The following is a 13,327-nucleotide window of genomic DNA, read 5'->3' as shown; positions in this document are numbered from 1 at the left end:
AGCCTGCCGCCTTGCCGTCGCCCGCGCGGTGACGTGGGTCCTCGCGCTGTCCGTCGGCCGGGAAGGTCCCCCGGCRCCCCGCGGAAAACGCCGGCTGCCGGTTTTTCTCCTCTCGTGGGGTCGAAGGTCCCTCCCCGAGCCCRTCTCCGCTCTGGACCGTCGGGCCCGAGGGCAGGGACCGTAACTGGCTGGCTGAAGGCAGGCGGGGGGACGGGAGCTGGCCCACGTCGTAGCGCTGTATCTCCTCAAACCCCGCGTTTTTTACAACTGTGTGCAAAACACGGGTCTGCTGTAACTGGGGAGCCAAGAGGTTAGCCGAAACCCAGAGCTTCACCCGGACCAAGGGACTTTTAGAGCTTGTGCCTATATCTCAACGCAAAGCCCAGGGCCGAGGTATGGAGCAGCGGCGCAGAGCCATCGCGCGGCTGGCCTGGCCCTCGGACACCAAGTGCGGCGCAGGCTTCGGTAGCTGGCGATCCCTTTTGGGTACCAAAGCGCCTTCGGAGAGAAAGGCTCTCTGCAAAAGAAAAAAAAAAACATATTGGAAAGAAAAATAAATGCATGCTGATGACCTAGGCTGCATATTAACTCCAAGGTGTACAGACCTGGAATTACTCTCAGAGCACAAACCTTTTCGCAAACTCAGTGCCAGGTGATGCTGAGGGCAAAAGCGAAACATGACAGTCCCGTCTGTCAGCGGGGAAGGATGCCACGGTACTAGCCACCGTCGCTGAACGGCACAAGGAGTAAAGGAAGTTTGAGTGTGGAGCAGTGAAGAACATCACTTCTGTTTCTATAGGARTATTTTTCTTCTATCCATAAAAATGTAGCGAAATCACAGTTTATGCATTTTATTACATTTTCAAAACACACARAAAAAGATAACAGTGCGCATTTTGCATATATTTATATATTTAACATCTGAATCTACTTGTTTCCTGTAGGCTCTGGAATCTGCAGGATTTCGTGCAGCAATTTGTGCGTGACGTTGAGAAGTCACGGTTTTTTGTTTGTATGTTGCCCAGCCTGTGCAAAATGCCTAGAAGTTTTGACAGGGGAAGTTGCATGCATCATTATATGTTTCATGGAGCTGGTTGAAAACATTTACTCTCCCACTTCTGAATATGAAGCACTCATTGAAAAGATACACTAAAAAGAAATAGGGCACCCYAAGAAAGTTCTGCATTTTGCATTTTCTTGCATTTGTGCATGCTTAGACTGCAGTCCCACCAGTTTTGGAGCTGGATGCAGCAGTCCCTTTGGACAAGGGGAGCCTCAGGGTCCTGGCTTTTGCCTTGGGGAAGGCTAGAGGGAAGGTCTGAGGAGGTCTCTGCAGCTCAGTAATGTGTGTTTTGCTGGTGAAGCTGAGGGCTATTGATGTCTGTCCAGACCCTATGCTGAGGCAGAACAGATATTTCTAATTTTTAGCAATTATTTCTCTTGCAAGCAGCACAGAGCAGAAGGGGTTCTGCTCTGTCAGTCACAGGWGGAAATGGTGCTAAATAACTGCTGAAATAGCAAGATTTGGGCATCAGATATTTTGAGCCTCAAAAGAATTAAGTGATGCACTGGCACCACCAGCAAAGAAATGGATCTTTTCTGGGATTCATAGAAATCCAACTGCATTCTGGCTTTTATCCCTAGACAAGGATATTCTGCAAGCATAAAAAAGCTAATTAGGAAATCCAGTAGGGTGGTTTTGTTCCACAGTAATTAGCAATCTCGCAAGAGTCAGGAGCTGAGATTTTTAAGCCGTGTCACGCACATCCCCAGCAGAGCAGTGCCATCTGCCCGGCGGCAGAGTCGTGGGTTAACGTGCCRCTCTTTCCCGCCAGAGATCCTGCCAAATATCGCGGTCCAGGTAGGTCACACTCCGGTAGCCTTAGCAGAGCTGCGTCCTCGCTGCCGCTCGGGTTTATTTTGGTCCCAGTCACGCCTGATACTCCATCGTGCCCTCATGCATCATGGCTAGTTAAGCTCGAATTGCTTTCTACGCACCCGTGTTCAGACCTGAAAATGACTTCGGCTCTACCAGCGGGGTTCTCGGGCAGATGTTTATCAGCTTCACGAAACCACCTCACCRTGCGAGGAGGCAAAGCACTGGGAAAATGGTTGGGATCACAGCGTTGAAAAGGAAAACGCTGAGGGAGGTTTGCAGCGGAGGGATCTTGGCTGGAAAAGCACAGGGTCAAAAGCTGTTTCATGAATGGAATGCATACAGTTAAATCAGTGTAACAAGTGCCAATGCTTAGTGGATTTTAGTTCACGTTACCATTTCCAAGATGTTGCTTCCCTCTGCAACAAACATTGTGTGTTTTCCCAGCACCCTTCCRGATGTGCTTCCCTCCGGGCACAGAAGGGGGAATGAAAAACAGGCACTTTCTCAGGAAAACACTGTCCTCACGATGCCAGAGCCTTCGGGAACTCACAGTGCTCCAGCAGCTCAATGGAAATACGGTCCAATAAACTCRTTTGGCATCGCTTTCCAATTGCATAATGTGGCATCTCACAAGAAAGGAGCTTGAGAAGTTTAGTCATTGGTGCTTATGCCAGTTTTGGAGCTTTGTAAGAGGATTCAGGGAAATAATCTTTATCACCAGCAGATAGTTGCAAACTCCTAGTTACATGGCTTGGCAAGATGATATTGTTTTGTGCTCCTTTTTTTCTTTTTCTTTTTTTTTTAATGAAGAGCAAAAGCTTTCGGTTGACTTTTTGACCATGTCTACACTGCAACCACGATGGTGCTGCTAGCACGGGAACGGACTGCTGCAGATCCCCAGGCTGGATCTAGGGTTGTAGAGGCTCCAACAGCAAGGAAGAAATCCCTCCCGGCGGCAGCAAAGGAACATGTAACACTTGAGGAGGAGCACGAGATAAGTGCTAAGATAAAGAGAGAGGGAGAGAGACTGAACAGGTTGTTTCTAGTGTAGTTTCTAGCTAGGAGTTGACTGAACTTCATTAAAGTCGCACCATCAGTGTTTCCCCTCCAAATTTCTATTGTCAGCTCTTTGAAACACATCTCTACAACCAGATTAAAATAAAATAATGATAGAAAGACTAAAAATAGTGATGCAAAGTCCCAGTAGTGGAGCAGTGTGTTTTAGGCAAATTTAGAATTTTTCCCGAGGTCATTTTTTCCCCTGTTGTTTGCTCCTGCATCTAAGAAATAATTGTTGTTTATATCTGCAAGTGGTTATATTCTGGCCAGCTATAACAGATAGGCAGCAACCAAAAGGCATTGCCCTCTGACGGCTCTGAGACGGTTCCTGTGAGTAATTCTCAACTGTGAAAAACATTTAAAAATAAAAATACCCTGTTGGCTGTAGAGATAAAGAAGCCAAAGACTCAGCAGACACGGAGGCTGGCCTTGCTTTAGCAGGGTTCGTGGGCCTATCTAAAGCAGCTTGCCACTGCCTGTACTAAATTCATTATTCAAAGCAAAGGATTCAGCCTGCAGGGTTGTTTAATCCGGCACTTTTTCGTAAGAGCTAAGTATGCTTTACAAAAATTCATGATTGTGATATCATGGGCTAAGCTTCATTATCATGGAAAAGCAGAAGTGAACTGCCTCAGATGATTAAGATTTTTTAAATCACTTATTGTGCATGGCTTAAGGAAACTTTCGGACCTCCTGACTCCTCGCACTGTGTAATGTCTGCAGGAGCACAGATGCGAACGCAGACAGCCATGGGATAATAGCTAGAGCATGCGAAAATAGCCAGAAATATCCCCGTTTGATTTGCAGCTGTGCCTCTGAGGTGCTAGGTGACCGTATTTGAGTTGCTCTCCCATCAACTCTCAATTATATCATTCCTTAAAATAAGGATAGCAGTGTTCCTCCACTTTGCAAAATACTTAAAAAAAAAAAATGGATCAATATCTCTGCATCACTCTAGGAATTATTATCATCCATAATGATGATTTTAAAAAAATCCGCTTATCATAGGAGCACCACATAGCAAATTATGCTGCTGTATTGCTAAATGCAGATTTATATAACAGATACAGAAAGAAGTCAACTGGATTAATAGCATGCACTGAAAAACCTGCTAATTACATGTATAGACACTTGGATCTACCATGAACGCTGTAGAAAAGCTCCAAATGCATATCCTACGTCTTCTACACTCCTATTTGGCTGACTTTTTAACGAAACATCACTAAGCACRTGAGACAAGTGAATATTTCTGCAGACAGTGGTTACAGGGAATTACTTTGTTCATTTGTTTTTGGAGCAATTTAGAAATGACCTAGAGAGTTACACCATGGTCAGGCAATTAGATTGATAAAATTCATAACTTCTGAGATTTGAGGGGGTTTCTTGATAAACAAGTAAAAAAAAATTAATATTAGCATCATAATTACTTGCAGTGAAGGGTAGGTGAGTGGGTTTTATGCCTGTTTGTTTTTTCTCATGGATATTTACTGCTTCTGCAATGAGCTGAAATGCCAAGCATGGGAACAGCCTGGACTGGTGGCCACCTTCTCACTTCAGTATCCGTAAGTGCTGGGAAAGGAGTACTGTGGCAGTGCAACATTTTTAGTTTCCCTGCAGAAGCACCTCAGTCCTTACTTCTCTTGCTGTAATGTGGAGGCTTCAAATTTTTTTCCAAATGTTGTAGCACATTTAATTTTGGGGTGTTTTTCCTCTGCTGAAACTTTTAAAAGGCTGGAAAGGAGGGGACAAATTAAGATAGGGAAAAGAGCAAAATAAAGCCTTAGKGGGGAAGTATGTCTGGACGTTRCTCAAGCCATCATGTTTGAGGTCCAAACAAGAAATAAAGAAATAATTAAAGGGGTAGAAAAATCCAAATATARAGATACTCTTTCTTTCTGAAAATGGCTTTTTAAAATGGCCATATTTTCACTATTAATAAAAGCCATTTGGAGGTGTTTCATATTATGATCACTCTCAGAGAAGCTAACTCTGTGGGAGACAGACCATATTTAAGCGATCAGCGTCTCCACTGGCCTTTTGCTGGTCCCTCTGAATCTCAGATTTCCATTGCTACATCTCCTCAGCAATGCCTCCCCACAGGGAGGTTCGAAAGGAAATAATTTGCAAGAGTTTTTATTTCAGTGAGAGGATCGTGAGGGCACTGTTAGCGAATGTGGTCTTTGGGAGCAGGTTGATTCAGGTTTTGAGCAGACTCCGGTTACCGAGGGCTGTGTTTTATGGAGCCGTCAGTTGACTGCCCAGTTATAAGCGCTTTAAGGGGAGCCATGGACTTCAGCGAATTTAAAATCTAGAATCTGTCGTCCAGTCAATAGACAGGAACAGTCAGTAAAGCCAGAGGGATAAGACATGTTTACAGGACATGCCTGTCATTACCTTTATGTGCCTGATGTGCCTAAACTGAAGAGCTTCTCTGTGACTTTTTGAAGAGCCTTGACTTCGTGCTGAGTAGTTGCACTTGTTCTCAGACCTAGTTATCTATCTTCAACAGGACCAAATGTCTGTCCACTAAACAAGTTGCTCTCTAATCTCTAGCTGAAATGCGTGTGAACCACTCTGAGAGATTTTTCTCTGATCCCTGAAATTGGAGGCTGCCACCTAGAGTGGTCTTTGCTCCGGCTTATCCTCTGTTACTGGAGTGGTTTAGCCCATCAAAACATGCCAAAGAAAAGGCAAAGTCTGTTTTGCCATCTCAACTAGAAAGCATTTAACACCTCTAGAACTCTTTTTGTCCCTTCTGAATTTTCCTAACTTTTTGTTTGAGCCACAGCTTTTCTTTAACTGGAGGCTGTCATCTCAGCGGATCCCAAAATGCCTCTTGGAGGAGTCATGGTGGCTTTTCCCTGTTATTTTTTCCTAGGAAGCCAAGAAGAGTCCTGTCTACAGTGAACTAGGACTTGGCAGTACAACTGTAACACCATAAACTACAGAGCCATAGCACAGGGTGCTAGGATTGCTTGGATGATGGTGAACAGCTTGTCTTGAGCTTTCTTCTGTGTCTGAGGGGTCATTGTATATATATATATTTGTGTGTGTTTTTCTTAATTGATTACATCTGCCTTTATTTTATCTCCAGAACTTTTGAAGATGCATTTTTTAAACTCCCACTCTCAACTATAGGCCTAGGTTTTCTTGGCATAGGTATGAAATCAGGGCCCTTACCCTGACACCTCCATACTTTAAAATGTTCTACTTTACTTGCAGCTCACAAGTTTTGATGTTACGCAATCCGGTGCATGAACTGCCAGCTGAACACTTCAAAATAGTCTCTGAAAGCCCAAGATGAGAAGAACTCAGTGAAACAGAAGTTGAAACAGGGCAGTGCTGAGCACTTTTGAATATTGCAGATAACTCAGTCGCTCGAGAAGCAAGCCCTAGGATCAGGACAGCGTGGTTCGAGGAGGAAGCCTTTACGATTTTGCCAGCCTGTTCAAAATTCTCTTTCAGTTCTGGGAGGGGAAAGACAAACCCTGGGAGTTTGGAGCTCCTTTCAGCTGGAGATGACAAGTGTAACAGATGCGTTCCCAAATCGCCTCCGCACCAGGGCTCTGCACCTCTCTCATTCGGGCATAGAAGGAAATTACTTTCTGAAACCCTTCCTTAGTCAATCATTTATCCGTTCGAGCTGGTCGGAAGGCAGCCTTAAAGAAATAGCTAAAGCTCTCGTGGCCTCCTTCCACCCTCCCCTTCTGTTTCTGTAGGTGATCCCTGACGTTTTGAACCCCGAGGTGAGAAATAATTGCAACTTGACTTGCAGGTTGGCCATATTTACAAAGAGTTTTTTTTTCCAAGGTTAGGTAGCTAGTGATATGAGAAGAAGTAATTTCAAGGTGTTAGCAGCAGAAATATCCCCCTCTGTAGGTTTTTTTTTTTTTTTTCTTATAGCTACTGTAAGAAGGGAGTAATTGAAATATCTGGGCTTGATATGGTAGAGCAGGGATAGTTTGCTTAGAGCTGTTTTGCTGGACGAGCCTGGCCCATGCACTGCAATTGCAGCAGCATTTGCTGCGACAAGGTAAGCGGGCATGGAAATATTTCTTGTTTCCTTGCACCGCGAGGCGTGAAATCTGATTAGTCTTGTCTCGTTATAATTGTGATTAACAGCTCTAAAGCTGCAGCCGTGCTCCCAAATGGCCACCTGAATCCGTGAGATTGTACTGAAAAGGGAATTTTTTCCCCATCCCATCAGAAACAGCTACTGGTTTGGGATGGTTCAGGGCTGGCGGAGCTGATCTGTCTTAAACAGGGAGTGAAATCTTGAGTGCATAGACATCGATTTCCAGTTAAGTTCAAGGCACGCAAGGAATCACTAAAGTGTACATTCCCCATATAGAAAATGAAAGGCACTGCCACTGTACGGAGCATACAAGCATCTCCAAACAGCTTTTCTGAATACCTAAATCGTATGTGCAAGTTAGGTGGTTAAAAGTGGACTGAATCCTATTATATAGGTTTATCTCCCCTTTAGCATGACAGTCTTATATAGAAGGAAAGGATCCCATGTTTCACACATAGTAAAATATATGTGCATACATGATATATATGTGAGTTTTGCCTGTGAGTGTCCAGGTCTGATACCCCTTGCATGTGAACACATTTAACGTTTCAGTCTAGAGCAATGTCTAGAAAGATGCTAGCCTCTGACTGGCCTAGATTATCAATAGTTTAGAAATGGAGTGCTCAATTTTTAGCGTGATTATTTAGGCAAATCAGGTGTTTGTTGTGCAAGTGGTCAGCATCCATCAGTGGGAAATGGGCAGCGGCCTGGAGATAACACGGGGACCCAACCTTGTAGCCGCTGCCTGGCAGACCATAATTAAAATGCAATCTCCTCTTGCCTGCGAAAGGCTGCAAATCCTCATATTTTAGCAGCATAACGTCATTCATCTGGCATTCCCCTTTTCCAGAGAGCAGATTTCCTTTAAAGAAGTAGCTCACTGTATGGCACTTTTACAGGAGATTGCAGCAAAAATCTTCTCCCTCCAAGACAAAGGAAAAGGGAATGCAAGCGAGTGAATTTGGGTTGAGGAACAAGGAGGGAGGCTTTGCCATTGCGTCACATGGTGAAAAAAAAGAGAAAAAAAAACAAAAAGAGAAAAAGCACAAGGGAGGGAAGAGCAAGTCTGCTTGCTCTTGAGTACAGCTTGCCTTCTCTGCTGRTTCACGTTTCTTTTGAGATCTGCTAATTGCAACGTTCCTCAGTAAGTTACTTACTACTTGCTGGGTAGAAATTGTGATAAATGCATAAACTGTGTCTTACTGATTTTTGTTGACATTTTACATGCTTCTTATGCATGCTTAACCTCCATTCAGTACTTGTCACTGCTGTACACACTCCTGGGTAATGAGAGCAGAAGAAGTGAAGGAAGCGGTGGCTTGGCCGTTCCGAGCAGCATTATCTGTACGGGGCTGCGTGCCCGCCCCCCGGTATAGCTCTTATTTGTGCTCATCTCCCTTTGGAGTYGCAAGACAAGAAATGAAAACCTTCGGTGTTATTTCCTCTGTTAATAAGTGAAATGTCTTTTAAGAGAGATTACTTTGAGACTGACGGTAAACTTGGGCCTCTTTAATTTTAGTGCACAGCAGCAATGTGGAATCTAGCCGAGGTACTGTGGCTTATTTACCATTCTCCTACACATTTTGTCTAGAATGCCTTATAGAAAGCTGTTCGTTACATCGTTTCCTTTGACAAAACATTTGTCTCTGATTAACAGTAGTAGCAACGCGTAGCGTGTCTAAACAGTAGTAAGACATCGGCAGTTGTTTCGTTATCCGAGAAATACGTGCAGTGTCACGTGAAGCACGCAGGTCATTTTTATAACGCTGACCTGCCAGTCAGAGATGTATAATCCAGCTTAGGTTCCCTTGTATMAAGGGCCTTTACCTTAAAAAGAAAAATACCGCATGATGCAAAAATGCATTGACTTTATTTTCATGATTAGATGTAGTGCTTTTGGGTAATGATCAGGCATTGCTTTCTCTTACTGTTGTTTGATTAAAATGTGAATACAGTCTTGACTTGATAATCTTACCAGGTACACACGGAACAAAAAAAAAATACTTTATGCCTCAAATTGATTTACACAAACCAAACAATCTGTTGCTTGTTGGATTGCAAAATGGTTTATTTTGCCCATTGGCCACAGGGGCAACAATATTGCATTTTTGATGCCAGAATGTAGCTTTCATGCATTAGCTCTCAAATGACAATATGCTTTAGTCTCTCAGTGCTTAGATTTGCTTCATTTGGAAATCTTTTAAGTAGTAATAATAATAATGTTTTGAGGAAATTGAGTGGAACACCAAATTATTCTCTGAAACCTAAGTTCAAACTGTGCAAGGCTAAGGGAGCTGAAAATCAATGCACTTTTAAAGTCATTAGAGATCACAAGTGAAATAAGTCTGTGTTGTGTTAGCTAAGCTTTTAGTGTGCCATGGTATTATTACAAAATCAGCCTGAATCTGCATTAATTTCACAGCCTTTTTCTTTAAGATGCCCAAGGGTGCACGAAGAACAAAATGTAAATTTTCAGAAAGCAGTGTTCTTATTAGTCAGAAGGGCAGTGAGTCATGCACTAAAAAGCTGCCCTCTCCCCTGCCCACTGTAGGTATGACTGACAATMGTAAAAGAGTGGAAAAAGTGGGAAAATAGCCCGGGCATTAGCCTGCTGGCTTTTTTATGATTTGAATAGGGAGAAAAAGTGATTTCTCAGTTATTCAGCATGTAGCTTCAGAATTGTTAAAGTTGGTGGCAGCTTTCAAGGAGTTACCCGTGCRCCCAGGACTCCTGAGAAACAAAAAGCCCAAAAGATTTCTATTTTGAAATATGCTATTTTCTTACATGCTGAGAGTCCACCTACGTTACTGAGTTTTGTCTGAGTCTTTCCGCAGTTAGTTGCAGAGTAAATACACAGTGGGGCTTTCCTCCTCCTCATTCGTGGGGTTGCTCTTGGTGCCCCACTGCGCTTCCTAGGTGACCTTATGGATTCTTCTTAAATTCTCAGTTCAGTCGCCAGTGATGCCAGTCATGTATTTGCTCTCCAAAATTTGCCTGCACAAAAGACCTAGCCGTTAATACATGGCCTGAACAGATCAAGTGCTGCAGTCCAAACTGTACGCAAAGGCCTCACTTATTTCAAACCCTGTGGCTAAAGAACAAAAACCAAAAAAAAAAAAAAAAAAAAAAAGAACAAATTGAAGAAAAAAGCCAACCATTTCTCTTCCTCCATCCCCACCTATTTTTTTTTTCCTTCCATCTATGGTCAGATTAGCAAGTCAGCACTGTCGATAAATAAACTAGAGAAGTTGTTTATTTTTTATGTACTACTGAGAACAGTGTCGTCTTGTGGCCGTTCTCGTAGACTGTGTTGGTTTAACAAGCGTCCAACCCTTTTGTCTTGTTGTTTTTTGTCTTTCCTGCTCCCTGTCCCCTTGTTCCCACAGGCTGTGCGTTTGTCACATTTTCTACAAGGGCAATGGCACAGAATGCAATCAAAGCCATGCACCAGTCTCAGACCATGGAGGTACAGTACTGTATCATTTGCCCTTTCTTTGTTTTCTTTGTGCAAATGATTGCGAATGGTAAAGCCATGCTCTCCTGGACCTGATCAGACGCATGACAATCACAGATTTAACCTTTTTATATATATATATGTGTGTGTGTATATATATATATATATATAATTATTATTATTATTATTAATTATTATTCCCTRTTTCTTTTTTCTCCTTTTTATCCCCACCCGGCCAGCCCGCTCGGCCTCCCGCGGGGAGACACGGTTTTCTCGAGCGACCCGCGGGCGAACGCAGCCCTGCCGTGGCGGACGGGAACGCGGCGCCTCCCGCTCCCCAGCCGCGCGGGAGAGAAAATCACCTTTTCTATTAACCACCGTCACCACCACCCCCTCCCCACCCCCACAAAAAAAAAGAAAAAAAGACACCCTGAGTTTTCTTTTCAAGAGAGGTTTTTAAGCGCCCTGGGCTGCGCCGCGCTGGGAGGACGCTCCGAAGAGCTCGGCCGCCGTGGGCCGCGCGGTCCGAATGCCCCGGCGGCCTCCGAGCTTTTTTCAGTCTGTGATTTTTGTCATGGTCTTTCCGAATTTTGCTCCCCACCCCCCAAAAAAAAAAAAACAAAACAAAAAAAAAGAACCAAAAAAATATTAATTAATTTAATAAATAAATAACACCCCCTGCACCAGTATGAAGCCTTTACTTTACGCTGGCTCTTCTAGCTTATCACTGGAGAGTGCATGTTATACTGTATTATGTATACTGTATCTTCGTGTAGTGATGATTTCTCTCAGAGGTGGCATTGATGTTATGTGCACTTGTTTCTCTTTATTTTATTTTATTTATTTTTTTTATGCCAGGACCTTTCGATTTCCTTTTTTTTTTTTTTCCTCCCCCCCCCAGTAACTTTATTTTTCACTCTGTATATTTATTTTCTCCTCCTCCGCAATGCCCTAGTCTCCCAAAGCATGGTGGGCGCCAAGCAATCATTATTGCGTCATGTCGTTGAGCCGCTGCGTGTCCCGGGCGGCGGGAGGGCGGAGAGAGGAGAAGGAGGAGAGAAACACCCCCTTCCCCCCAAAAAAAAGAACAACAAAAAAAAAACACAAAAGTTTTTAAAAAATTACCAAAGAGAGTGYATGAAAACGCCCCGACTGTCTCCTGTGCGTTTCCGACGAGTGACGGGATCGGCGTTGCCAAGCCGCTGTYTTTCCGAGCACCAGCGTCCGCATTTGGTTGAGCTTGATTTTTATAATCGATGTGTTTGCTTTTCAGTGCAATGCATTTTTTAGAGCCCGAGTGTACAGTGGTGGAGGAGAGTCCTCCAAAGAGAGGAGGATGGTTGGAGGTTGTCTGTGCTAGCAAGCTGATGTTACGCAGTACGTGCAGCCTCGACCGTACATGTTGAAAGAAAAAGCTGCCTCTTTGAGGCTCTGAACTAGTATATCCGTCTGCCACACGCTGCTTAATTCAGATCTATGTATTTTTCTGAGGTTCGATTCCAAGTAAAAGCAAAATGTTCGTTGGTAATAGTGTTGCACCTCTATTTTTCCACGTGTTTTAATGTATTTTTCTGCCTAGCAAACAGAATTTCACACAGCTGCACCTCAGAAGAGCTTAAAATTAAAGAGAGAAGCTCAGTCCCTGTCTTATGCAGTACTCCTGTTGAATTCAGCCCTGTAGCGTAGTTACCCTTGGAGCAAAGCACTTCTCAACATCTTTAAAGTCACCATCGAGGGGACCCCCAAATCGGCAAGGCGGTCACGAATATTTTGCGCTTTGGGCATCTTTGTGCCAGTAAAGCTCAGGCTGAGCGCCCCTTCTTTGAGGGAAGCAGTGCACCTTCTCCCGCTCCAAAAATGGCCCTGAACGGGGTGGAGACACCAAGCCATTGAGATGCTCCTTGCTGATGTGCTGGGAGGTTCCTCTTGAGAGAGAGGGTAGGAGAGATTAAGACAGAAATCCTTCTTTAGGCAAACATTTTTTGCAGGCTCTGCTAGTGAAAAGTTAATTTGGGTTAACTAGTGTTAAATCTGGACAGTCAGCCTGAAACAGTGATCCTGGAACAATTTGTTTCACGTTTAATGCAAAAAAAAAAAAAAAAAAAAAAAAGGGAAGAATATGCATTACGCAGTCAAATTTCAGCTCAATTGCTGAACAGACTTTTTTTTCTGATCTCAGTGTTTTCAGTTCTTTGGCCAAGACGCATTTTCAAAGCGGGCCAAGGAGGCGAAACAGTGGGGCTGTTAGTGTTCGGGTGAACACGTGTCTCTGAGAATTAAATCCACTGATCCAGTGATTAAATCCACCGATTTTAAAAACATAATTGCCGCTCTGAGTTTTTACTCTTTTAACTCATTTCGGTGGGATTTTTTTTGTTGTTTGTTTAAGGCATTCAAATGCAGCACCAGTAGAAGACGCTTATTTGTTATCATGGAGTAAAATTGATGCAACAATAACAACCCTTTTCTCATACAGAGCCACTTGCTACATATAACTTGAGTCTTCAGAATGTTTGCTCTCTTGAAAATGATGAAGAGATGAAATACAGAGCAGACAGTGAAAAAATGAATTATAGATTCATAAATTGCAGAGATACTGTTTTTATACAATTCACTGACATTTAAGCATTCATAAATATGATGTCAGCTGTAGTGTTGAGTACTGAGCTGCTGAACTGAGAACCGAAATACCTATATAGTATTTCTTCCTTTGAAATTCACTTCTATTTCTTTTGTTATCAACTCGATTCTCACATTTCTGCAGGTAGCGAGCAGGAAGTTCTGATTGCCCTTAGCTCAGTGCTACCAAAGCTTATATTTAATAGAATACAAACTTGGGTTTTTTTATTAGCTAAACGAG

At 43.3% G+C, this 13,327-nt stretch overlaps 1 protein-coding gene across 7 annotated transcripts in view; it reads left to right on the top strand.

Moving 5' to 3' along the window:
• The window catches only part of CELF2 (CUGBP Elav-like family member 2), a 326,855-nt gene that overhangs the window by 266,174 nt on the left and 47,354 nt on the right, over positions 1–13,327 (top strand). For all 7 annotated transcript variants that reach the window (XM_085299437.1, XM_085299422.1, XM_085299428.1 and 4 more), the window contains one exon: positions 10,400–10,479. In XM_085299437.1, the coding sequence (XP_085155563.1) occupies positions 10,400–10,479 (80 nt within the window). The remainder of the gene's footprint in view (positions 1–10,399; positions 10,480–13,327) is intronic.

The sequence above is a fragment of the Rhea americana genome, unplaced genomic scaffold (genome assembly GCF_003343005.1).
Source record: "Rhea americana isolate MKP2758 unplaced genomic scaffold, rheAme1 scaffold_1, whole genome shotgun sequence".
NCBI lineage: Eukaryota > Metazoa > Chordata > Aves > Rheiformes > Rheidae > Rhea > Rhea americana.
This window is presented reverse-complemented; position numbering and strand designations above follow the sequence as displayed.